General features: G+C 47.3%; 3 protein-coding genes across 5 annotated transcripts; 1 reads left to right on the plus strand and 2 right to left on the minus strand.

Annotated features, from left to right (window-relative positions):
* Positions 1 to 2690: 2690 nt before the first annotated feature.
* On the minus strand, positions 2691 to 11695 carry LOC308469545 (uncharacterized protein). Its single transcript, XM_080992161.1, has 4 exons — positions 11373 to 11695; positions 8753 to 9760; positions 8040 to 8148; positions 2691 to 7002 (listed from the first exon to the last, which is right to left on the minus strand). Exons 2-4 carry the CDS (start codon positions 9554 to 9556, stop codon positions 5984 to 5986), a joined length of 1932 nt encoding a protein of 643 aa, XP_080848287.1. The 5' UTR covers positions 9557 to 9760; positions 11373 to 11695; the 3' UTR covers positions 2691 to 5983.
* A 294-nt stretch (positions 11696 to 11989) lies between these two features.
* On the plus strand, positions 11990 to 18896 carry LOC308469506 (uncharacterized protein). The gene is made up of 5 exons (XM_080992070.1): positions 11990 to 12137; positions 13088 to 13591; positions 15082 to 15839; positions 16157 to 16241; positions 17318 to 18896. Exons 2-5 carry the CDS (start codon positions 13099 to 13101, stop codon positions 18007 to 18009), a joined length of 2028 nt encoding a protein of 675 aa, XP_080848196.1. The 5' UTR covers positions 11990 to 12137; positions 13088 to 13098; the 3' UTR covers positions 18010 to 18896.
* A 150-nt stretch (positions 18897 to 19046) lies between these two features.
* LOC308470134 (putative E3 ubiquitin-protein ligase TRIML1) lies at positions 19047 to 25920 on the minus strand. Of its 3 annotated transcripts, none has more exons than XM_080993424.1 (4): positions 25753 to 25920; positions 24433 to 24551; positions 20322 to 20510; positions 19047 to 20022 (listed from the first exon to the last, which is right to left on the minus strand). In XM_080993424.1, exons 1-4 carry the CDS (start codon positions 25770 to 25772, stop codon positions 20015 to 20017), a joined length of 336 nt encoding a protein of 111 aa, XP_080849550.1. In that variant the 5' UTR covers positions 25773 to 25920; the 3' UTR covers positions 19047 to 20014. The 3 variants fall into 3 exon arrangements, with proteins under 3 accessions (XP_080849550.1, XP_080849548.1, XP_080849549.1); XM_080993422.1 differs by having other exon boundaries at positions 20326 to 20510; positions 25753 to 25917; XM_080993423.1 differs by having other exon boundaries at positions 20335 to 20510; positions 25753 to 25914.
* Between the last annotated feature and the right edge of the window lie 838 nt (positions 25921 to 26758).

Consider the following 26758-nt stretch of genomic DNA (forward strand, 5'->3'; position numbering starts at 1 on the left):
GTGGTTTGAATCCCCGCAACGGGGTGAGCTCCCGTTGCTCGGTCCCTGCTCCTGCCAACCTAGCAGTTCAAAAGCACGTCAAAGCGCAAGTAGATAAATAGGTACTGCTCCGGCGGGAAGGTAAACAGAGTTTCCATGTGTTGCTCTTGCTTAGTCATGCTGGCCACATGACCCGGAAGCTGTACGCCGGCTCCCTCGGTCAATAAAGCGAGATGAGCGCCACAACCCCAGAGTCAGCCACGACTGGACCTAATGGTCAGGGGTACCTTTACCTTTATGACTGTATAATATTTATTATTTAGTTTCCCCAGTCACTCTTGGCAGCTCCCAATCGAGTGTTAAAAACAATACAGCATTCTGCACGGCATGAAGAAAGTAGATAGAGAAAGATTTTTTTCTCCTCTCTTAACGCCAGAAGTTGTGGATGTCCGGAGAAGCTGCATGCTGGGAGATTTAGGACAGATCAAAGGAATTGCTTCTTTACGCAGTGCCTGACTAAACTTTTGAATTTGTTCCCACGAGAGGGAGTGATGGTCACCAGACTAGACTGCTTTTTAAAAGGATTAGACAGATTCGTGGAGGAGGGGGCTATCAATGGCTACCAACCGTGATGGCTCAGCCTCCACAGCAATGCTTCGGAAGTGCAGTTGCTGGAAGCTGCCAGAAGGGGGAGTGATATTGTGCTCAGGTCCGGTTTGCCATCTTCCCATAGGCCTCTGGTTGGCCACGGTGAGAAGAGGATGCTGGGACTAGATAGGCCTTTGGTCTGACCTAGCAAGGCTGTTTTTAGGTCTTCTATGGTGATGATTGTAGTTGAGTGATATATTGACTCTCAGTATGTTTCCGAGCTCAGTTCAAAGTGTTGGTGTTGACCTTTAAAGCCCTAAACGGCCTCGGCTCAGTATACCTGAAGGAGCGTCTCCACCCCCCCCCCATCATCCAGCCCGGACATTGAGGTCTAGCTCTGAGGGCCTTCTGGTGGTTCCCTCAAAGCAAAGCTACAGGGAACCAGGCAGAGGGCCTTCTCGGTAGTGGCACCGGCCCTGTGGAACGCCCTCCCATCAGATGTCAAAGAAATAAACAACTATCTGACACTTAGAAGACATCTGAAGGCAGCCCTATTCAGGGAAGTTTTTAATGTGTGACATTTTAATGTGTTTTTAATCTTCGTTGGAAGCTGCCCAGAGTGGCTGGGGAAACCCAGCCAGATGGGCGGGGTACAAGTAAATTATTATTATTATTATTATTATTATTATTATTATTAATCATAATAATAAATAAATTAAATTAAATTAAACTAAACTAGGGGGCCATGCTTGCTAACCATGCCTACTTGCCAAAACCATTGCCAACCCCGCTTTCCCCACACTTGGCCGAGTCCTGCTCCTCTTATTCCTGACCGGTCCCCGATCTGTTTACACCTCACCCACCCCCCTCACAGCTCACCCAAACCTCCCCACCCTCTCCCTTCAGAGTTTGTCCTACAGCCTCCCATCGCAGCTTGCTTCAAGCCTCACCCCCTTTTGAAGGAAGGGGGAGGCAAATCATTCCCTGAAGGGCCTTCCCCCCACCTCCAGTGAACCTCACTGCAGTTGCATTTAACAGAGTAGGAAGGCTCTTCAGAGCAAGGTTCACCTATTGGTGGCCATGCAAATTGCAGCATGACAACAGCCTTGCTTTTGTATGCATATAGGAAGATATGAAATAAATTTATCCCTCATATAGCCATCAAGAGGGACATTCCCCCCCCCCCATTTTCATTAGCCTGCAAGGCTGTGCCAGACCAGTCACAGCTTCAACACGCCTGGGATTTAGTCTTCAACTCTGGTCAGGAACTGGCTAAGAATTTCCGCCACCGTTATGATTTCATATGAATCAGAGCAGAATCATATCCTTTGAGTGGGTTTCATTCAAGACCGCCACTCATTCAAGACTGTCATTCATTGTCGGTAAATCAGGCTAAGGAAGCAGCTTCCTGGTGCCATCTTCTGATCAAGCTCAGTATTGCACCCAGTAAGGACTCCTCACTGAACGTAAGATCATCATAATAAAATAATAATAATAAATTTTTATTTATACCCCACCCTTCCCGGTTCAGGAAACCGGGCTCAGGGCAGCTAACAAATTTAAAACACTGCTGGATCAGGCAAGGAACTGTCTAAAAGAGCATCCTGTTCTCACAGTGATGAACCACGGGAACAAAGGAAATCCAACAGCTGGCATAATTTATATGTATATATAGTAACACTGATACTAGTCTTTGGGCAATCAAAATGATGGATATGATGAAGCTAGTAGCCATTGATGGCTTAAGGGAAGCCCTCCGGAGGAGGAGCAAATCTCAGGGAAACTCTCAATCTGTGTTCTGCATGTGTTTTGCGACTGCCAAAGTGTGCAGTTAAGTGTGAAATTCACTTAAATAGGAATCGTGACTTTTGATTTTTTAAGCTGGTTTCTAAGCGGGGTTGGCAATGGTTTTGGCAAGTAGGCGTGGTTTCCTCATGTGCTCAAAAAACATCAGCTACACTAGCCAAAGTTGTGTAAGTCAGAGCTGGAGGGGGGCAGATAGTTGTGGGAGGAGGACTGAGAAAGATATCAAATACTTGGCAGAAACCGTGCTTTAAAAAACAAGCAAATGTGCGCAGGCCTGCAGAATTTGGAAAAAAATAAAAGGTTGATATGACAACAGCTCAAGTACAGGATGCCTCGGTTTTTATTTTATTTTCAAAACACACACAAAAAGTATACACAATCCTGGCCTTCAGCCAGGGGTGCTCTCTACGGAGACCAGCGCTGCGGGAGAATACAAATCTCCCATCTCACCTTGGGGGAAGCAATCTTTCAAGGTCAACTTCTTAGAGCATGGGTAGGCAAATTAAGGCCCGGGGCCTGGATCTGGCCCAATCGCCTTCTAAATACAGCCCACAGACGGTCCGAGAATCAGTTTGTTTTTACATGAGTAGAATGTGTCCTTTTATTTAAAATGCATCTCTGGGTTATTTGTGGGGCATAAGATTCGTTCATTTCCCCCCCCTTCAAAATATAGTCCGCCCCCCCCCCCACAAGGTCTGAGGGACAGTGGGCCGGCCCCCTGTTGAAAAAGTTTGCTGACCCCTGTCTTAGAGCAAATCCGCACCATGAGCTTAAAGCACACCCATCGCACATTTAAAGCACATGATGTCCCCCTGCCAAAGAATCTCAAGAACTGAGGTTTGTTAGGGGTCCTGGCAATTGCAGCTCCATGAAGGAGAAACAGCCAACTCAGTCCTCCTGCCTTCTTCACGCTCATTCCAGCTGTGGCCACCCTCTGACAGCTTGTGAGAAATGAAACCCACCACAAGCACCCTGTGACCATGTGGCATTTTCACCTCTGATGGTGTCTCACTGAGTCCATGGTCCCGAATATGAGCTGGTCTGCTGGTTTCCCAAGCTAGGCTATTGCACCTCTCCAACAATCCATCGGGATGCCAAACAGGAAAGTGGGCTCAGGTGCTGCCTGTAAAGTCCTTTGTCCCAAAGGTCTGTGCAGCAGGGTCAGGGATAGCTCAGTCATTAGAGCCAAAGACTCTTAATCTCGGGGTCAAGGGTTCGAGCCCAACGTTGGGCAAAAGATTCCAGCATTGCTGGGGGTTGGACTAGATGACCCTAATGGTCCCTTCCAGCTCCACAATTCTGTGACACCTGGTGCCTCATCACAGATCAATCTTTGGAAGCAAAACCAGCTCACGGCTGGAGTGATCTTGCCAGCCTGGGAAGACACAGGTTCTGAAAAGCCAAGAGGGCTCTCTCCACCACCTCGACTGAGTGTGGCAGCCGTGAATGGGAAACTAAACCTCCCAGGATGCTTTGGGGGGGAGCCACGTGCTTTGAGTGTGGACTGAACATGACAAAAATGTGCAGAGCGGACCTGCCCTTCAAACCAGGATTCCCACTCGCTTTCCACATGTGTAGCAATGCTTAGGCCATATATCCCTCGTAACAGCAATAACGTTACAGCGGCAGCATGTGGAAAGTTGAGTGGGCCTCCGCAATGCCATGTAGGAGGTTCCCAAGAACATCTAACCATTTCCCCTCCCCTTCTTCTCAGGTTTGAGGTACGCACACACAGACACCTCCATGGTTGACTATTTACGAGTGCAATTTCTGGAATGTTGTGGGCGGTATCAATATAGAGCAGGGAGCTTCTTTTAGCTCAAGGGCCACATTGCCTTGCGGGGCACCTGCCAGGGGCCAGGGGCGGGTGAGGCCAGAGGTGAAAGTGAGCCAAGCAACTGCTCTGATTCATACAATAGGCTACAGGCAATGGGTCAATGGACACACCACAGCGCCCCCTGCAGGCCGCTCCCTGCTGCCAGTGGAAGGGAGGGCAAATTTAGCTCTAATGTTCTCAAGTGATGGATTTTGCCCCAAAGGGACAGATGGCAGTGAGTTACTTACAAAGGAGGATGGTGGGGTCAGTTCTACGGTGTGGCCTGAACCTGCCCAATTCCCCCTGCACCCCCAGCCATGGAGAATCAACCTTAACTTTCTCAATCCCATCCTAAAGAAGCCCTGCTGGATCAGAACAAAAGCCCATCAAGCCCAGAAATTTTCTCTGCAATGAAGCCAACCAGCTGCCTCTGGGTGGGCCCCACGGGTGGGATATGAAGCAAAGGCCACCCCCTGATGGCTCCTCCCACCCACCAGGAAACCAGTCCTACACTACGCCTGAACCCAGAAGCTTCATAAAGCTATGAAGACGAATTGCCACTAATGGACCTACCCTTTGTGAACTCGTCTGGCCGCCGCTTAATAACAAAAAATGAGTGCTTTTTGTTTCTTGGTCAGGCAGGGGGAACCACGGGGAACCCTTGGACTCTCTATAAATTGCACCCCGTCTTCCCAGGCCACAACCCTCCTGGCCCTGCCTCTCTCCCCTGCCTAGAGTGTTTTCATGGTCCTCAAACTCCACTATAACGCCCGTTTCCTCGATGGAGGACACAGAAGGATGGAGCACTTTAGAATGTTCAAAGTGACCTGCATTCTGAGAATCCTTACAAACAACTCTCTAAGGTGGGCTGCTGTAGCTTAGGGTAGCTGAATCCGGGCTGTGGATTGTTTATGCTTCTTTTTCTGCCAGGAAAGAGGTATTCCCCCCCTTCTCCCACCTTTTATTGCTTATTGTTTTAACTTTTTAACTTACTGTCTTGTTTTGTGAGCCACCCAGAGAATTTGTTGTTGAGTAGCTGCGATTTTATTTTTATTTTAAAGACGATTTGTGGGTTAAGCAACACTCTCCTCTCAAAAGATCCGAACCACTTTGCTGCCCATCTTAATCCAGGATTCCACTCCCCAAATAAGAGCACCTAGATCAGCCTTTCCCAACTTGGGGCTCTCCAGCTGTTTTGGACTACAACTCCCATCAGCCCCTGCGAGCATTGGGAGGATGGGAGTTGTCAAAGCAGCTGGAGAGCATCAAGCTGTGGGGGTGGGAGTCATGGACTGATCTAGCTACTTTAAGCTAACAAACATGGTAGGAATCAAACAGTTTTATCCTGTTGCCTTGTGCCAGGCAGATGGTTCGAAGATATACTGCCCCTGCAGCTGGAGTTTCTATCTAGCTATTGCATTGCTAAACCGCAGCTAGGGGCACGTTTCGCTAAAAGGAGACCCATTTGTGTTCATGGGGAAGCAGCCTATGACAAGCTTCTTTGCTCCTCTGTTCTGCACTAGCCATCACACCGCTTCTAAAACTAACCGCCGATATAAGCCTGAAATCTCGCTTCCATTCCCCCTTACTATCCTATTCTCAGCCTACTTCTATTTTCCAAAAAACCACCAGTACTAATCCTAGACCCTCCTCTATCCTCGCTTCCCGCCTGCATTGCGCAGGCCCTCCCGATTCCAAACACCTTAGGGACTAGCACCCTTTCTACGAGTGCTGAGATGGACCTGTGTGACCAGGAAAGGCTAAATCATAAAGGGACAGGGCAAGAGGCACCAGTCACAGAAGTGATACCCGGCCAGAGAGGTTGCTGGGCCCCTGCTCAGCAGCCTCCCAAGAATTCCCCACGCTGTAGCTCTCAGCAGAGTGGATTCTCTGATGTGTGGTAAGGGAAGAGTGAGTGCTGAAGCTCCTCCCACACTCGTTGCAGATGTAAGGGGTGTATATCGAGTGCGTTCTCATGTGTCTCGTGAGCTTTGAGCTGGAAATGAACCTTTTCCCACACTCGGTGCATCCGTACGGCCTCTCCCCGGTGTGGACTCTCTGGTGCGTGTTCCGGGTCGACAAGTGGCTGAAGCTTTTCCCACAGACGTTGCACAGGTAGGGCTTCTCGCCCGTGTGGATCCTCTGGTGTTTGCTGAGGTTCGAGCTGTAGCTGAAGCTCTTCCCGCACTCGGGGCAGCTGTAGGGCTTCTCGCCCGTGTGGACCCTCAGGTGTTTGGTGAGGTCCGAGTTCTGTTGGAAGCACTTCCCGCAGTCTGGACAGCCGTAGCCATACGGCATCTCTTCCATGTGGATCCTCTGGTGGGTGACCAGGCCTCGGTGCTGGCTGAAGCAGGCCCCGCATTCGGAGCACACGTAGGGCATCTCACCGGTGTGGGTTCTCTGGTGGATGAGAAGGTTTGAGCGCTGAGCAAAGCACTTCCCGCACTCGGGGCACTGGTGCGGCTTCTCGCCCGAGTGGATTCTCTGATGTTTGAGAAGGTTCGAGCTCTGGCGGAAGCACTTCCCGCACTGGGGGCAAGGGTACGGCTTCTCGCCCGTGTGGATTCTCCGGTGGATGGTGAGGCTGGAGCGCTGAGTGAAGTGCTTCCCGCAATCCGGGCACTGGTGGGGACTCTCTGCCGCGTGGACTCGCTGGTGTTTAATGAGGGCCGGGTTTTGGTGGAAACCTTTCCTGCCCTCGGGACTCTGGAAGTGCCTTTCCCCTGGGCGGGCTCTGCTAGGAGTCTTCAGTCCGTTTTCTGTGCTCCGGTTTCCTCTCCTCTCCACGTAGTCACTGCTGGAGCTACCTTTGTCTAAAAGAAAAGGGGGGGCGGGAGAAGAGACCTCACGTTTCCTAATGAACTTGTGTCTCCCAATATGGGGGCAGAGATCCCCCAAAAACCGGCTAATTTGTTTATGTACGCGACAACGTCAGCTAGAACTTCGTATGCACAGAGGTGGAAAGAGGAAGGATTACCAACTAAGGAGGAAAGGCTTATGAAACTGATGGGCTATGCTGAAATGGTGAAATTAACTGCCAAACAAAGAGGGAATAATGACGAAGTGTTTAAGGAGGATTGGAGACCACTGATATATCTCCTATCAAAATATCACCAACATATGAAGTTGTGGTCAGGGTTTGAAATATAAAAGCTTCAATGCTAGCAGGGTTTAGATAATTAAAATATCTGTGTTATAAAACAGCTAATAAAAAGGAATAAACAACAAACACCAGGAAAGTAAAGAAGAAACTTTGTATGTTTTTTAGAAAATGTATATGATGATAAATGCTTTGAAATATTGTTCGAGACTTAATAAAAATGATATATACTTGTGTCTCCCAAGATGCTGAAGAGAAAGAAACCCTTTTCACATGAGCTGACAGTTTTTCAGAGGGCAGAATGAATAGGCCCAGCAATCATGTTCCAACCCCAAATCCCAACTAGACTGCTTTACTATAGTCTAGTTTTCAAAGAAGTAGACCTCTGTCTGAGCTGTATCATTTGGACTGCAAAGGAAGCCTCGTCTCCTATACCAGAGATGAGGAACCTAGAGCCTTCCAGTTGTTCTATTGCTCCCATAATCCTGACTGTTGACCATGCTTGCTAGGGCTGATGGGAGTTGTAGTTCAGCAATGGGGTGGAGCCTTGGCCTTCCTGGGCCCAGCCAAAATCCGTGGCTGTTTCTTGTCAGTCCTTTCATGGAAAGAAAGGGCTTGGGTGGTCGAGCATCCAGGTGGCATCACCACTCTCATAGCTACCGCGAACCGCTCACACTCCCAAGACAGAAGTAGCCAGGCCCTAAGAAACACGCAATAAACTCTGACGCCTAGAAGGCAGCAAATCCTTACCCTGTGCTCTGGCTTCCTCTTGCTTCACCTCTCTGCACAGCCGCTTCAGTCCGGGACCCATGGGAGATGGCTTTGCCTCGGGACGATTCACAGCTGGGGCTTCCAGTGCCTGCAACAGCAGTTAATTTAAACGTACGAACGGGGGAAAGAAATTAGTTTGGCTTGCTTCTCAATGCAAACCTACATCATTTGCACTTCCTAACTTAATACACAAACCAGTACACAGATGTCGTAAGAACATGGTGATTCAAGCCAATGGCCCATTTAGTCCAGCATCCTGTTCCTGCAGGTGCCCATGTGCTAATAATAATAATAATAATAATAATAATAATAATAATAATAATAATTTTATTTATATCCCGCCCTCCCCAGCAGAAGCAGGGCTCAGAGTGGCTAGCAACAATAAAAGTAACACAGTTTACATAAAATCACAACCATTTAATTGAAATGCATTCTAAAATCAATTCATTCTAAAATCAGTTCAAGAAACATGAAATCCCTGATATTTGCAGATACTCATGTGGTTTTAAATTACATTTGTCCGCACACAAATAAGTGGTGCAGGTAGGAAACCACACACATATTATGCAAAGCTCAAGGAATTTGGTTTCTGAGAGCCATCTCTGTGCAGCGCTTTTGTAAAATGTTGAGCTCCGAGGCGACCACGGAAGCTCCTGCCGCAAGCTACCTGGAACAAGATTAAGAGAAGTTACCTGTTTTTCCTTCCTTTCGGCCTCTCGCCGCCTCAGCAGGAATGCCTCGGCCAGAGGCACTGCTTGGGCGCAGGTCTCCGGGTCGTGCTCCCTCACCCAGCTCTGGATTTCCTGGGGCAGGAGGGTGAGGAACTGCTCAAGAACCAGGAGGTCCAAGATCTGCTCCTTGGTGTGCTTCTCCGGCTTCAGCCAACTGCGGCACAGCTCCCGGAGCTGGCCGCACACCTCCCGGGGACCCTTGGCCTCGTGGTAGCGGAACTGCCGGAAGCGCTGGCGCTGCGTCTCCATGCGGATGGCGTCCACCTTCAAAATGGCCGCCTTGACTTTGCCGTACTCTCCTCGGTCCTGCAGGCTGAGGTTGCTGTAGGCCTCTTTGGCCTCCCGGCTCAGGACGGGCAGCAGGCGGGCCAGCCACTCCCGTCGAGGCAAGTGGCAGGTCCCAGCTAGCCGCTCGAAGGAGGCGAAGAAGGCCTTGTTGTCCCCCCATGGCGCAGCTTCCTCTGTCACTGGCGGGTTGCCCCATCCCAAGTGAGAGGACTGCATGGCTCGGAGGAACTCTTGCCACTGGGCTTCCCAGCATTCAGGCAAACCCTCATCGGGCTCCTGTTTCACTTGCAGCGGGGCGGCCCAGTCAAGGAACTCTCTGATGGTCCCAACCTGAAGGACACGAGGAGATTTCCCCGCTTTTTCTGCTCCCTCGGCTGGTTTGGGGCCTGCTGGGTCACGTTCCTCCATTTTGACACTGGAAGGCGCTGGTGTGGCCTGGCATCTGCCAGCCGGCGCAGACCCTTTCTTGGTTGCCATTTCCTCTCAGAGAAAAGAGTGGAGCTCTGGACTTGTAGTTCTCCCTGAGAACTTGTTGGAATCTTCCGGATTCCTCTTTGCTGCTCTCACAGCCCTGCTCTGCGATTTGGTCAAAAGAAGAGGTCGTTTTCCATAGAAGTGGGGATTTTGTGTTTTTAAACAAGCAGTATGTCACTCAACATACTTATGCAGTGAAGTTTCCTGCTTGGCAGGGGGTTGGACTCGATGGCCCTGGTGGTCTCTTCCAACTCTATGGTTCTATGATTCTGAGGGGGGGGGAAACAAGCACAGACTGTGAGAAACATAACTTACTACCTATTAATGGCCAAATTCAATTCAATGGGATTTACTCCCTGTAAGCAGGCGCACGATTGGAACCTAAACTGATGCTGGCTGTTACTGTTTTACTGCTGGTTTTAACTGTATTTTGTTAATGTTATTTATTCATTCATTCATTCATTCATTCATTCATTTATTACCTGCCCTTTACCCTAAGGTCTCGTGACAGGTTACGGTATCAAAACACAATATCAGTTTTTAAAACAACAACAACTTAACATCATAAAAATAAATTGTAAATGAAGTTAGTGCTTTGGGGTGATGACAGTTTGGATGCAGGGTTGAAGGAGCATCTCCACCCCCATCATTCAGCCCTTCTGGCGGTTCCCTCACTGCCAAAAGTGAAGTTACAGGGAACCAGGCAGAGGGCCTTCTCAGTAGTGGCGCCTGCCCTGTGGAACACTCTCCCATCAGATGTCAAGGAAATAAACAGCTTTCTGACTTTTAGAAGACATCTGATGGCAACCCTGTTTACGGAAGTTTTAATGACTGATGTTTTAATGTATTTTTAATATTTTGTTGGAAGCCACCCAGAGTGGGAAACCCAGCCAGATGGGCAGGGCATAAATAAATTATTATTATTATTAATATTATTATTATGCGGGAAGCAACAACGAATTGCTGCCATGTAGCAGCAAACACAGGGTCTGTTAATAAATGGCCTGGGTAAATATAGACATTTTTAGCTGGCACCAAAAACCCACAAAGATTTGTCGCTGCTCAAGTCTCTGCATTGAGAACGCCATTTCTCGTGTCACCACATATTTAGTTTTATCATTGGGGGTGGCATCCCCAGCATTTCTTAGCAAGCGGGTAAATTAGTCAGGGAGAAGGCACTTTGGGGGATGGGTGGCCTGTGGCGACCCCAGATGCCGGTGGACTACAAATCCCATCATTCTTGGCACTGGCCATATTGACAGGAGTCTGAGTCCAACAACAGGCTCACCCTCTCCGATCTGGGTCCCACGCTGCTGCTCCGAGCTTTGTAGGTTAATATGCAAGTGCCTTGGACCTGGGATTGTGTGCCTGCCCACTTGTCTGATCTGCAGGCTACAAAAGGAGGGGGAAAGCAAACAAGCAACGTATACACACAGAGAGAAAGGGCCCGTTTATTCAGCAGCGCCGGGCCTTGCCCTGCTGCACCCCTTTCAATCCGCAGCAACCCAGCAGGTGATCCGCGCCGATCTCCACGCCGGCTAAACAGCAGCTCCTGCGGGCTTAATTCCTGCAGGTCAGCGCCGCCATTTAAAGGCAAACGCCTATAGGGAAGGCGATGTGAAGATCTGACAGTTCTGGAATCATTGGTCGCTTTCTTCTCTGAAAATCAGCCCTTTTGCAAACCACTTGTTCCCGGGCTGAACTTGGTGGTTGCAAAGAAATGAGATTTCAGATTGCATCCTCCCTCCAAGTCGTTGTTTCTGCTCTTTGAAAAGCAGCAACAAATCCACCCCACCCCCCTTTGCAATTATTTACTCACCTTTCCTCCAAATGCACCGACCTCCCCCAACAATACTACTCCTGGGAAATCCCAAAGCCAATTTTTTTCTTTTTCTTTCTCCCTAGGGTAGCTAGAACAGAACAGGAAGGTGCGTCCAGTATTTAAATCCCCCCCAAAAAACTCTCTCCAAGAGTCCTGGGCCTCTCTAGGCAATGCGGGGAGTCGCTAGATTTAACCCTTGGAGCGCCTCGCCCGAGAGACAAGAGACGGAGGAGGAGGAGAAAAACCAAGGAGAGCAACTTCTTTTTCCAGGTTTGCGACAAGTAAAACAAAACAACACAACGCAACTTTATCCTTCCTGCACAAAAGCAGGCCCTGAGGCTACAATCCTAGGGTTGCAACAATATAATATTATATAATATTAACAATAACAAGAATAGTAACAAGAATATGCCATTTTTTTAAAAAAAATCAGAACAAGCATGTTTTATTTAACAAGGATAAATAAAACAAGTTGAAAAGCATTAGGATGAGGGCATTTGCCCCTTAGTGGCCCCTCGCTTTGTTAGGCTTGGGGTTAAAGCGGTTAAATGGACTGAGCTGAGATTCCTAGAGGGACCCCGATTTATTTATCGGCGCTCCCTTCCTTTTCCTTCCGCTGCTTCTCTATGGCTGGATAATAATAATAAATAATAATAATAATAATAATAAGGAGAAGCAGCCTTTTGCATGGTCTAAACTTGGGTGGATCTCTGGGATCTCCTGCAAGGGAGAAGCTGCAGCAGAGACAGAGGCTGGAAAGAGGTGAGTGGTTGCAGGGGGGTGAAAGAAAGGGAAGAGATCAGAGGGAAGAGCAAAGATCTGGTGCTTTGCAGGGCAGAAGGCAGACGTCCCCAAGCACGCGCTCTGGGTTAGGGGGTGGTGGGTGGGTGAAATCTGTGGCCCTTCAGATGTTGGGCTCCCAGCTCCCATCAGCCCCCAGTCAGCGCAGGCAACATAGCTAGGGAGAGTGGGGGCTGTAGCCCAGCAACATCTAGAGATCCAAGCTTCCCCCATGCCTGCCCCTAACTCGAAGGTTGTCTGTCCACCTGGCCCCCCAAGGCCTGCCCCTCTGCCTAGCCCCGGGAAGAGCTGTGGCTGGGTGGAAAGGGCATCTGCTTGGCATTCAGAAGTTCATAGGTTCAGTCCCCAAGGGCAACTCCAGACTGACCAATTCACTTGTACATAAAAGGGCAGTTGTTGCATTTAACTCTTATTGCAGAGAATTTAGTCAGCAGGCTCATCTCAGCTATCTGCCAATCTCCCATTCCCACCACCCTTCTGAGTAATACCCCTCCCCACCTTCTCACTATATAGAAGGATCTGGCAACTTCTGTTTCAGTGTATCTGAAGAAGTGTGCTTGCACACGAAAGCTCATACCAAGAACTAACTTAGTTGGTCTTAAAGGTGCTACTGGAAGGATTTTTTTTATGGCAGACCAACACGGCTACCTATCTGTAACTGCAGAGAATTTAGACCATCAAAACGCAGAAAGAATTTTGTGTGTTATGAGGTTTACTTTAGGTTTCCCGTGGTCGTCAAGAGGCTTTAAAGGGAGTCCAAAAACGGTTAGAATAAAAAACAACAACTCAGGAGGTTAAAGATTGGAAAAGGGCTTACTTTAGCTTTGAGGGGGGTTTTTTCTTTTAAAAAAAGAATAAAGTGGTATATAAATTTTATGAAATAAATTGTGTTTCTCATATATTTCCCATAGTGCATTAAATAATGCCAAGACAGCGCACGTTTCCTATTTCTGAGGTGACCCCTTTGCTTGTTGAAGAAAGGGAAGCAATAGTGCAGGAGAATGGAGAAATTTCTGGAAGAAACCACATGGTTTGGAGAAGACTTAGTGAGAAACTTGCAAAGAAGAAAATCAACATTTCTGCATACAGTCTGTACCTAGCTGTCCTCAGGGGTCGCTATGAGGTCTACCAGACCTTGGGAAATTGTACAGAACCTGTTGCTTCTGACCGGGGAAATCACGAGCATTCATCAGCTTTATCCTCTGATGAGTCCAGAGACCACAATATGGATGGAAGCACTGAGGAAAGCGAGGAGGAGGAGGAGTACTTTTTGAGCAATCAAAAAATTGTTGATGAAACACTGGACAGAAAGAAATTCACAGTCACATTTTCTACAGAAGAATGGGCTGAGATTTCACCAGAAGATTTGACATATAGGAGCAGGAGAGAGAACTCCATTCGAACCTACAATATAGGTATGGGCTCACAAGCTAAATATTCATGTGTGGTCTCATTTGGAATTGCCGTGTAAGGTAAGATATAGGGGAGGTAAGATCTCTGTGTCAGACCGGGCACAACAATACATTGGTACCTCGGGTTACATATGCTTCAGGTTACATACGCTTCAGGTTACAGATTCCGCTAACCCAGAAATAGTACCTCAGGTTAAGAACTTTGCTTCAGGATGAGAACAGAAATCGTGCTCCGGTGGCACAGCAGCAGCAGGAGGCCCCATTAGCTAAAGTGGTGCTTCAGGTTAAGAACGGACCTCTGGAACGAATTAAGTACTTAACCCGAGGTACCACTGTATTTGAAAGTGACAGGAGAATGCTCGTTTTGCAAGTCACAGTTCATCGGATGCATTAATGCAATGCCTCCAGCAGAAGGCCCAGTAGTAATGCAATGTTCTTACAAGGGGCGATTCAATGATAAGCATCGACCAAACCTGAAAAGAAAACTGTCTTGAGTTGCAAGATATATATATAAAAAATTGTCCAGTAGCACCTTAGAGACCAACTAAGTTTGTTCTGGGTATAAGCTTTTGTGTGCATGCACACTTTTTTGGTATCTGAAGAAGTGTGCATGCACACGAAAACTTATACTCAGAACAAACTTAGTTGGTCTCTAAGGTGCTACTGAACAATTTTTTTATATATTTCAACTGCGTCAGACCAACACGGCTACCTACCTGAATCTGGAGTTGCAAGAGAGAGAGAGCTTTTTTAAAAAGGCAAATGAAAATATGTCAGCAACTGCTCTTTGTCACCAGTATTCAGATGCCAGTATGACATTTGGTGATCCTGAACCTAGTCATCTGCCTGCAGGTAATGTCTTGCAGGTAGCAAAGTGCAAAGCTCTGAAGGGAACTCACCTGCAAGGTTTTTTTGCGGGGGTTTTGCTGCAAAACTTTTGCCAAAGTTTGGTGCCAGTTTGGAGTGAATCGGACAAGGTTGGGTTTTTGGTGACCCCGTGACCCCCAGGTTTGAGTGTCAATTGCTCCGTTTGTGGGGCGCTGCAAAATGCGGGGGGGTTGCTGCAAAACATTTGCCAAGAGTGAATCGGACAACATTGGGTTTGGGAGCATTAAGTACAAACCCTGTTTTGAAATATCAGTTACTCCATGGGGCACTGCAAAATGCGGGGTTTTCAGTGCAAAATGACTTTGACACCAGTTTTGAGGGGATCCCAGATTTTGGTGTTTGTAGTTAACGCAGCTGAAATGACTGACACTTGGAGAGGCTGGGGTGTGAATGTAACTGGAGATGATTTTTACCTGTATCTGTTTTTAGAATGCCTACCTATGGATGTGCTTGCTGCCCTGGCTCCTTCTAGAGGAAGGGTGGGATATCAGTTCAAATAAAATAAATCAATAATAATTTGGGTTCCTTCAACGAAAGTGATGGGCAGTAGATTCAGGACAGGTCAGAAGCAAGGACTACTTCACACACTCTTTGCTTGCTTTCAGAACTTGAGAAGAAATTTTCAGAACCAAACAAAATGGAAGAACTGGGCCTAGCGGGCCCTGAGGCCAAAGAGGAATTGGAGGCAGGAGGACAAGATCTTTGTGTTGTTCAGGTTGGGACCGTCCAGGAGCTTCTGAGCAGGGCAGCCCCACCACAAATTAAAAAGGAACCAGATGAGGCGATTCAACAGCACTGGGAGACCCAGTGGCAGGAGTTCCTGAGGAGAATGCAGTCTCCTCAGTTGGAATGGGGGCAGCAAAGCCCACGTCTGCCTCAGCTCTGGTCAAAGGACTACGCTGAGGACTTCCAGGCCTCTGTCAAGGCCATTGTGGATACGATCTGGTGGCCTGCAGGAGAGCGCATGGCCCAACCCTTGCCAGGCCTACTCAGAGAGTCCAATGAGGCCAGTCAAAGGCTGGATCCTTCTGTGAAAGTGAAGGAAGAGGTTCCGGATGAGGAAGACACCGCCAGCTTGGAGTTGCGTTGCTGGCGCTTCCGGCGGTTTGGCTACAAGGAGGCTGGGGGGCCCCGAGAGGGCTTGAGCCGACTCCGTGAACTTTGCCACCGGTGGCTGGCACCGGATGCACACACCAAAGAGCAGATTCTGGATCTGGTGATCTTGGAGCAGTTCCTGGCCATCCTGCCTCCGGAAATGCAGAGCTGGGTAAGAGAACGGGGCCCCGAGACCTGCACCCGAGCGGTGGCTCTGGCAGAGGATTTCTTGCTGAGGCTGCGTGAGGTCAAGGTGCCGGGACGAAAGGTGAGGGTACTCAGTGTGGCTAAATTGCCAGGAGTTCTGTTCCTCCATCTCAATAGCCCCCTTTATATCTTGGTCTTCTAGAGAGGTAAAGCCAGAAAGGAGAGACAGACTGGAGCTGTCCCCAGGTTGTTGGCCTTCACTGGTAGCCAGGGAAGCTGGTGCCCCTGCCGCACCTTTTCCCCTTCAATTCAGGCTCTGTCGTCTCTCCCCTTAAGAAAAAGTGCAAGCAAAAGGGGGAGAGGAGCTTGCCCTCAAAGGAAACGGCTCCCCAGGTTTCCAAGTAGTGGCATCACAAAACCATTCATTTCTCGTTCCAGGTACAGGGGCCTTTGGACGAGGCGGCTGTGGAGTCCAATGCCGTGGAGTCGCCTTTGCCTATGGAGGTCAAGCCGGAGGAGGATGGTGAGGCCAGCTTGCTGGGTAAAGGTTTATTACCGTATTGGCCTGAATATAAGCCGCACCCGAATATAAGCTGTACCTTTAAAATTCAAGGGAGGGAGAGAAAAAAAGACAACACCCAAATATAAGCCACTCTCTTAAAATTCTGCAGGCACTCACACCCATTCCGTTTTACAGTATGTCTGTTTCAGCAGCAATATCGTAAAAGCCCATTTTTGTAAGGTTGCGAATTTAAGCTGGTCACGGCTTTCACGGTCAGAATTTGGAAAAAAAGTGAGGCTTATATTCAGGCCAATACGGTAATTATCAATGTAATTATTTTAAGCATTTGTACCTTGGGATGCACTGGGAATGGTTTCCAGAACAGCTTACAGATCGTCACTGCCCTCATAGACTCATAGTCTAAAATACATGCTATGTTTTATTTATATATTTGTAGGAATATTTCTAAACCACCAACCAAAAAAAAAAATGACTACCATTATGATGATGTGTAATATAAATGTTAAAGCATCATAAAATTATAAAACCAGACAATTATTCATACACTGATTTGGGGGCCAAAGACTCCCGAGTCATGAATGTTACATTAATAAACAAGTAAGATACAGTAAAAGTATAATAAATCAGTCAAAACAATATAACATAACAAAAATACTTGAGATGAAAGGGAAAAGGGGCAGAAGCACAGGGCTAGGTTTTTGTTCTTACAGCTATGTTTCTTATAGCTACCAGGTTGGATAAAAACAGTTCAGGATTCCTAATGGAATGACTGCAGTTAGGTGGCAATTAAGAATGGGAAAACATTTTTTTTCTATTTCCGCTGTATTTGTCTTATGCGGTGCCCTTTCTGTTCTGCTACAGTTTGCCTCCTGCCAAAAACTACATTATTTGTCTCACTTCCCTCTGTGCTGAAGTTACATATATTACATAAATTAGGTTGCCATTAATGTTATTCCACCCTGTTCGTTTCAGTGCAAAGGAAACACAATACATATGGGCAAAAACACATCATTGATTATTTAGAATTCTAGAACTATAGAGGGTATATGACTCGTGTCCTTAATTCTCTGTTCCAGAAGCTGATGGGCACATTTGGATGGACTTTGGCTTGAAAAGACCCAAGAAAGTTGATGGGATGCCATTGACAGGAGCCCAAGGGGGTCTGGAGGAGCTAGAAGAGGCACCAGGGAGACGGATGTGCCCCTCAGAACAGCCAGAGGAGACAGAAGGCCGAGCTTTCCCGTATAACAAAGGTTTCAATTGGTGTCCCTCCCAAAAGGGCCTTTTGAAAGTTGTGGGAGAGAAAACAGGCAGCAGGAGCGAGAAAAGCTGCCCTCCGAGAGCGGACCTTCCCAAGAAAGCCCAGAAGATGTATGAATGCGCCTACTGCGGCAAAATCTGCAACAACAGCGCTCACCTGGTGATCCACGAGAGAATCCACACAGGCGAGAAGCCACATAGATGCTCCGAGTGCGGGAAAAGCTTCACCCAGAAAGGAAACCTTACCACACACAAGAGAATCCACATGGGGGAGAAGCCCCACGAGTGCCGGGACTGCGGGAAAAGCTTCAGCCGGAGGCAGCAGCTCGTGAGACATGAGAGGATCCACTCGGGAGAGAAGCCCTACAGATGCGCCGTCTGCGGGAAAAGCTTCTGCCGGAAGGACTCTCTCATCACCCACAACGGGACCCATGTGCGGGAGAAGTCCTTCGAGTGCTCTGACTTTGGGGAAGGCTTCCCTTCTAATGCTGGACTTCAAAAAACGTAATATATTCATGCACACCAGGTCATAGACATGTTCATAATGGGGGATTTGACTGGACATCCTTGACTGGAGTGTCAGGCTGGGACTGGGGTGACACTCTGCCTGGCCTACCTCGTAGGGTTGGTGTGAGGTTCAAATGGGCAGTGGTGGAACACTGTGTGCTGCCCTAAGCTCCTTAGAGCAACCTCCCCAAACCTGCTGCCCTACGGATATTTTTTGGGACTACAACTCCCCAGGTCAGGAAGGGGGGGTGCTTTAATGAGATGGGGGGGAAACCCTGCTAGATTGGGCCAAAGACATCCCTGTTCTCACAGGGGCCAAACTTAGGGAAAGTGTTCCTTTTAGGCGGTGGGGGGCTGGGAACCCTCAAGCTCCCGGGTGCAAGAGTGCTGTCTCCCCACTTGTGATTCCCAGTAATTGCGTATACAGTGGCATACTGCCTCCAAAATACTTCAGTTGTTGCTAATAGCCATGAATAGGCCGCTAATGGAATTGCCTAACCTTCTTCTTTAAACAAATTGTTTTTATTAAATATTTTTGGGTTACATAAGTACATACATCGCCTCGGAAGAAGAGAAGAAGAGTTTGGATTTGATATCCTGCTTTATCACTACCCGAAGGAGTCTCAAAGCAGCTAACATTCTCCTTTCCCTTCCTCCCCCACAACAAACACTCTGTGAGGTGAGTGGGGCTGAGAGACTTCAGAGAAGTGTGACTGGCCCAAGGTCACCCAGCAGCTGCATGTGGAGGAGCGGGGAAGCGAACCCGGTTCCCCAGATTACGAGACTACCACTCTTAACCACTACACCACACTGGCTCTCTGTGTTCAGATCATAAAGTCCTTTCTACAGATCAGTTATATTTGATGTGAGACGTTAAACGTTAAAGCCATCCTGGTTGGTGGCCATCACTGCCTTTTGTGGGATTGGGAATGTGTGTAGCAACTGCCCATCTGTACAAAGGTAAAATTCACATCTGTTGCTCTGTCCACTTTTTCCTCTAGTCCTGACCAGAACAGAATGCTGCCGTCAGTCAGCAAAGAGTCCCCCATCCCTGCTCCAGGCTCTATTATAATTATTTATTATTACTGTTACTTTTCAGATTTATACATTTCACTGATTTTACAATCATTTTGAAATTTCAAAACTTGACTTCCTTCCCCCACTGTCTGTGGTTCCTTAAATTTATTTTTAATATCTTCTGCATATCCAAATTAACTTCAATTTATTCATCTTCTTTAAATGTATACTCTTATAAAGCTGCAGGTTATTACAATAATCCTGCCAATGTTTTTATCTGTTTTATCTGTAAATATTCAATAAACCATTTCCATTCTTTTGTAAAAAGTTTGTTATCTTGATTTCTTATTCTTCGGGTAAGTTTCACCATTTCAGCATATTCCATAAGTTTTTGTATCCATTCTTCCTCTGCTGGAACTTTCTTCTTCTTTTAATTTTTGGACAGGTAACATTCTTGCCACTGTAGTCACATATATGACAAGTTTTAGGTAGTTCTGTCGCTATAATTCCCAAGAGAAAAGCTTTGGGGGGGGTTATTTAAAAAACCCTGCTTCGGTTCTTTGTAAACATGTTTTTATGGGAGCTCCCAAAGCAGTTGATATTCACAACTCCACCCCCCAACCCATCCGGGTTGACAGGACTGTGCAGGGAATAAATAAAGACTAGGTGTTAAAAGTGGGTTGAAAAAGGCTGAGGGGTGGGAAAGAATGTGACGAGGAAAATTTTACTTAGGAACTTTGAGCTTCAGAAATAAAAGGCCTGGGCATGTACAGAGGGCACCTCCCTTTGCAACAAGGAACCTCTATGTTTCATAAGATTATTCCACAACACAACAGTAGTTCCCTTCTTATTTACTTTTTTTGTATTTTATTATTCTTGGTGGCTGGTGATGAATAAATATGTTGGTTATATACTGATATTTCTCGGCTCCAACTCCAACCAGGCCTGTGAGGCAGATTTGTTTTCCTCAGGAGATCCTAAGGTGGGTTTCATTTCTCTGAAGAAAAAAGAAAGGGAAGAGTGTCTGTTCAGAGAACGAGGCTCCTGAGAACGTGTAGAGATGGGCTCCTGTGTCAGCCTCGAAAAAAGATACCTCCCTCCCTTCATAGTTCAGAGCCACTCGGATCTTCCTGGGCTCCCCACTCAGGGGCAGAAGAGAGTAGTTAGGGGGGTCGCAGGCCCTGTACTCTCCTTCCCATCTCCCCACAGCCCAGATCCCTCCCTCCGGACTTAAGGGAAAGTAGTTCTTCCTCCTCACAGACTTCCTAGCAACCCCCACAGCCCATCCTTCCTCACTTGCCCCAACAACCTCCCAGAAATGTCTGCCTGCTGTGAATCCTTCACATCCCATCACAGAAGGACGTTGGCTGAATCTCTCAGGATTGCTGGGCAAGTCTTGCAGTTTGGCTCCATATCTCACACTTTGAAGATCCTCGGACAAGATGAGAATGGGATGGGCAGTGTCTGGATCCAGAGTGACGTTTGCTGTTGGGGAGAAGATGAGGAAATGAGAAGAGAGTCAGAATCAGCCGAGAATCAGAGACAGAGGTCTTGATCCATGGAAACACCTCGGGTTCTTTGGGCTCATCCATACTTGTCTTTGGCCCTACACTTTCTAGGCACAATCCTGCACTTTAAAACTATGGATCTAAACACTCATCCACCACCACTTTCCCCAGGAAAACCTGCTGTTTAAGGATGAGTCAGAACAAATGGCAATTTGGGTAGATTGCCATTTGTTCCAATTCAGCAGTGAAAAGTGAGTTTTCACAGGGAAAGCGCCTAGGCAAAAAGAAAGAAAGAAAGTGCTCAGACCTAAGTCTAAAAACATAGCACAAAAGGAAGTCTGGATGAGCCCATTCATACATTGATGTCAGGATTGGGACACTCCCCTCCTTCTCAAGACGTAATATCTTCTTTGTTCAATGTTTTGAGCCAGGTTTATTTTTTATGCCCCCCTGTGAATCCAGGCACCCTTCACAAAAAGCAAAACCACCCAGAAAAATGTTGGTGAAGCTTTTGTATATAATGAAGCAGAGGGGGAATGGATGGGGGCAAGAGAGGAGATTTCCCAGGTGGCTCATACAGAAACACTGGGGAAAAGGTAATGACAGGAGTGAATTAAATACAGTTAAGATTTAAAGGTGAATCTGTTAAATCCACACTTTCCAAAACAAGATGAGAAGCAAAACACATCACTCCTCCAAAATCCACACTTCTCTGCATTTTGCTATGCAGTTCTCCAGCGATCGGATGCTTAGGAATATGCATTTATTTGGTGCATGTGGGCTTAAAAGCGAATATGGTGCTGGCTGCCTTTATTTGTCACAACCACCATTTCTTCCTAAAGCCAACACCGCCATCAGTGCCTTAGACTGACTGTCCATATGGGGCATTATTTGGATAGGGGTAGCTTGACTGAGAAGAGGGCTAGTAAACAGAGCTGTAGGTGCAGTGACTGGTGAGAGATTGCTAGAAGAAACAGAACAAAGAGAGCTTGCATCTTTTGAATTAACACAGGTTGCTTGTTTGGAGGCCTGCTTGCATTTTCATGCTGTGCATGTGTTATGTAGGATCCAAAATGCAACAGTCCGATTGGTCCTAGAACAATAGGATTCAGAATGCAGCAGTCTGATTGGTCCGCAGGAGCCACCCAATCCAACTCCGGGTGGAAGTGAATCCGCAACCTGATTGGCCTACAGGAGAACCCCAGAATTAGCCAATCACGTGGGGCCCATTGTGTAAATAACGTATATAAAGCAGTTACAGATAGGTAGCCGTGTTGGTCTGCCATAGTCAAAATAAAAAAAATCCTTCCAGTAGCACCTTTAAGACCAACTAAGTTAGTTCTTGGTATGAGCTTTCGTGTGCAAGCACACTTCTTCAGATACACTGAAACAGAAGTTGCCAGATCCTTCTATATAGTGAGAAGGTGGGGAGGGGTATTACTCAGAAGGGTGGTGGGAATGGGAGATTGGCAGATAGCTGAGATGAGCCTGCTGACGACTCTTAACGACTGTAATAGGTCTTACAGGAAAAGGCAAGGGGTGAGAAGGTGAGAAATGGCTTAGTCATGTATAATGGGATAAGAATCCAATGTCTTTGTTCAAACCAGGTCTCTCCATGGTTTTAAGTTTGGTAATGAGTTGCAATTCAGCAGCTTCTCTTTCCAGTCTATTTCTGAAATTCCTTTGTAGTAAAACAGCTACTTTGAGATCTTGTATAGAATGTCCTGGGAGATTGAAGTGTTCTCCTACTGGTTTCTCTGTTTTGTGATTCTTGATGTCAGATTTATGTCCATTTATTCTTTGGCGTAAGGTTTGGCCTGTTTGTCCAATATAGAGAGCTGAAGGACACTGTTGGCATTTGATGCCATACACAATGTTAGATGATGAGCAATTGAATAGTCCCGAGATGGTATGTGTGATGTTGTTGGGGCCAGTAATGGTGTTGTCCGGGTGTATGTGGCAGCAAAGTTGGCATCTGGGTTTATTGCAGGCTCTGGTGCCAGTGTCCGTGTTAAGTCTGGTTGTAGTATTATTGTGGGTTAGGAGTTGTTTAAGATTGGGTGGCTGTCTGTAGGCAATGAAAGGTCTTCCTCCCAGAGCTTGAGAAAGAGAACTGTCATTGTCCAGGAGAGGTTGTAGATCTCTGATGATGCGTTGTACTGTTTTAACTTGGGAGCTGTATGTGATGACTAGAGGTGTTCTTCTCACTATATAGAAGGATCTGGCAACTTCTGTTTCAGTGTATCTGAAGAAGTGTGCTTGCACACGAAAGCTCATACCAAGAACTAACTTAGTTGGTCTTAAAGGTGCTACTGGAAGGATTTTTTTTATTTTGTATATAAAGCAGACATTTCGGGGAAACTTCCATGCCTCACTACTCTGAGCTGAATAAAGAGCATGAAATCCACACTCGACTCCTGAGTATATTTCAGCATGATCTCAGGTGGACGGACTGCTGCTGAAAGGAAGAGAGGCTGGAGGAGGAAGCAAGCAACTGACTCTGTTGGGAGTGAAGTTAACAGCCCTCAGGTCTCCATAGCTGCCCTCAGTCTCTGGGACCTTGCAACCAGAGGCTTGTGAACAGGGCTAGCCAACAAGGGCATTTGAAAGGGACTTGAAGGGGGAGGCCCAGAGGGGCTGTGTCACAGTGTATGTAGAAGCAAAAGACATGAATGGTGAGGGAGCTGCTACTGCAAAACCTGAGCCATTTTTGTTTTCCTGCCTGAGCATGTAGGAAGCTACACCTGCAACAAGGGGAAGCTGTTGATGTTGATGATTAAAATTTCTATATTGCCCTTCATCTGAGGACCACAGGGTGGTTTACAATACAGTCATACCTCAGGTTAAAGACGCTTGAGGTTGCGCGTTTTCAGGTTACGGACCTGCCAAACGGGTTCCATACCGGAACGGGTTACTTCGGGGTTTCGGCACTTGCGCACGCACAGACATGCCAAATCGCAACCCATGCGTGTGCAGACGCAGCGCTGCAGGTTGCGGACGCTGCGGGTTGCGAACGTGCCTCCCGCACAGATCATGTTCGCAACCCGCAGCGTCCACACAAAACTACATAACCAGGTAACAAACAAAAGCAATAGCCTGCCCACCCCCTCATAGTTCAAGAGACCACCAAAGGCCTGGGAGAAGAGGAATGTTTTTACCTGGTGCCTAAAGATATGTAGGGATGCGGGTGGCGCTGTGGGTTAAACCACAGAGCCTAGGGCTTGCCGATCAGAAGGTCAGCGGTTTGAATCCCCGTAATGGGGTGAGCTCCTGTTGCTTCTGCCAACCTAGCAGTTCAAAAGCACATCAAAGTGCAAGTAGATAAATAGGTACCGCTCAGGCGGGAAGGTAAACGGCGTTTCCGTGCACTGCGGGGCTTTGTCATGCTGGCCACATGACCCAGAAGCTGTATGCCGGCTCCCTTGGCCAATAAAGCGAGATGAGCGGCCACGACAGGACCTAATGGTTAGGGATCCCTTTAAAGATATGTAAGGAAGGTGCCAAGCGAGCCTCTCTGGGGAGAGCATGGCTGCCTGGCTGGAGGAGAAGGTGCAACAGCTTTGTCCACCTTTCTTTACAAGAAAGGAGATTCTGACTAAACATCAGGAAGAACTTTCTGAGGGTAAGAGCTGTTTGACAGTGGAAAGGCCTCCCGTGGGAGGTGATAGACTCTCCTTCCTTGGAGGTTTATAAGCAGAGGTTGGATGGCCATCTGCCATGCATGTTTTAGTTGAGATTCCTACACTGACTCTACAATTCTATGATTCTATCCATATTTCAAAGGTAATTCTGCTGGTGCTACCGCTGTCTGTGGCAAGAACCAATTGAAGTCAATAAGACTTCATGGTTTCGACTTATACAATGTCCATCATAAAACCCTTGCAGCCATACTTCATTACCTTTGAACTGATCCATGTTAACATCTAGAACGGGATCTACAACACAGTATTCCAAGGCCCTGCTCCTTGGCTCTGGTGGGAGAGCCAGTGGATTCTCAGATGTCTCCATTTTCTCACTGCTGTTTGGAAAAACCAAGGGTAACCCACTCAAATCCAAAGTACAACAAAATAAAGGAATTGATAGGAGAAAGGAAACTTTAGAAAGCCGAGAGGGAGGGGGAGGCAAGCACAGAGGGATGGAGGCACAGAGGGGAGGAGATTCCTCCTTACGATGGACTCCAAAACCAGACATCTGAAGGCCAAAAGAGCAACCCCAGGTCTCTGAGCCTCTTCACTTACATCTCCTCAAATGTAGAAATAGAATCAATCATGCCAAGAGTTCCTCTGTTGCAACCCCATGCAGGGAGCAATGGAGAAGAAACTGATGGGCATCCCCCAGGACCCCTCACCCACAGAGACTCTGGCATGTCCCCAAAACAGGAGCCCTGTTCTCTCTCCCGCACAATAGCCTTTAGTGAAAGAGGTACAGCAGGTTCTCAGCGCAGGGACAGAGGCAGCAAGGTGTGTCCTGAGAGCAGAGGAAGTGGGGTGGCTACTTCTCTGCCTGCTCTTCAGTCAGGGGCCTTTCCCAATACGCCTGTGATACATGGCAGGTTAGGAGAAGGTGACCTGGTGAGATGGGCAGGCGGTCCAGCCAACAATAAGTCAGCCTTGCCACTGCTGAGGGGCTGTTCAGGAAGACGGGAACCAGCACTTCCTGCCCAAGGACACAGCCATGCTCTGGCTGTCTCTGCCCTCTTCCATTTGGATGCCAAAATCCATCTTTGCCTTGATTATACCTTAGGGATATCCAGTGCTTTTTTCTGGGGGACGCAGGGGGACGCATACCAGCCTAAACATTTTTTGAATCTAAGTTTGACCTCATTGAGGGGCAGTATTTCAATATGAGTAGGAAAATGAGAGTACCCCTAAACATTTTGTTTAGAAAAAAAAGCACTGGGCATATCTATTTGTATAGATGTTTGGAACTATCCCAGATTAAATGAATATGATGTACAAGAGACAGAGAAGATTATCCAGCCATGCGAATGGAGGGGGAGGGTGTAGGGAGTGATCTGGCCCTGGTCTTTGCATGGAGAATTGGGGTGCTGCAAGATGAAAAAAGGGGGCCCTACGTTCACCTGTGAAATGCTTCTGGGTGTGGATGCCTACTGTCTCTTCCCCAGGAGCCACTGAAAGGCCAGGTTACATGTACTGGGGTTCTGGACCCTTCCTGGCCTTGTGGAGCAATGCTAATACAAATGAACAGGATCCACTTACCTCTGCAAGGTGCTTCTCATATCCTAGAGGAGGGAAAGAGAGAGAGAAGGGAATTCACTGCCTACCACAGGCTCCAGTATGAAGACTGCTCAGACCCTGGAATGGATGCATTCTTGACACTTTGAAATCAGTCAGCCTAGCCCACACCAGGGTTTGGGGTAGGGATAGGTGAACCAGCCAATTTTAATTTCTGTCATTTTCCTTCAGTTCCCCACATATCCATATCAGTTTAATTTTAACAGAGACTAAAAAAGAAAGCAAGTAGTATTATGCTTATGTAAAATACGCAGGGATTAATGGTATGCAAAATGAACCATGGAAAGAGAAGAAGGGAAGTCATTGATATCTTAAGGATGTTTAAATTAATATTCTAAACTGTAAAACAGAAAATGTAATAAAAATTATTGGGGGGATTAAATTAAATTAATTAGCATTATTGCATGAATTTCTCATACATGTTTGTATGCAGTTCTGCATAACATTCACATCCAATTCTCTGTGCGAAAAGCTTAACTTCAGCACACTTTTCATTGTGCAGTTCACACATAACTAGACCTGCAGGTTAGTTGTTCTAGGTTACCGTCCCAAATAGCCACCCATACACCATCCCCAAATTTCAGCCCGTTACCCCTTACCATTTCAGAGATAGTTTGCTATGGCACCGTGGAAGAGAAAGAATTAAACTCTCACACACACACACCCCCGCTGCCACCCAACAGCCCCCAGACTTCTCCTCAGCTGCTAATTGCTTAATTAAACAACATGTAAGCGGTACCCATACAATTAGCCTAATTTGGACTGGATAATGACTCGCTGGGTGAATCTGCAGAAAACGTCCCAAGAAAAATCCACTGATATTCATTCCCCTGTTAAGATTTCAGAGTGATTTCCTACCTTAAACTCCCTGGAAGCCTCCTCCAGAGGGATCACCTTGTGGTTTTCATGCTCCCTGGACCTGTCGCACACCACACAGATGGGGGTTTGGTCCTCCTTGCAGAAGAGCTTC

This window comes from Podarcis pityusensis (assembly GCF_964106645.2).
Source record: "Podarcis pityusensis genome assembly, chromosome: 2".
Taxonomy (NCBI): domain Eukaryota; kingdom Metazoa; phylum Chordata; class Lepidosauria; order Squamata; family Lacertidae; genus Podarcis; species Podarcis pityusensis.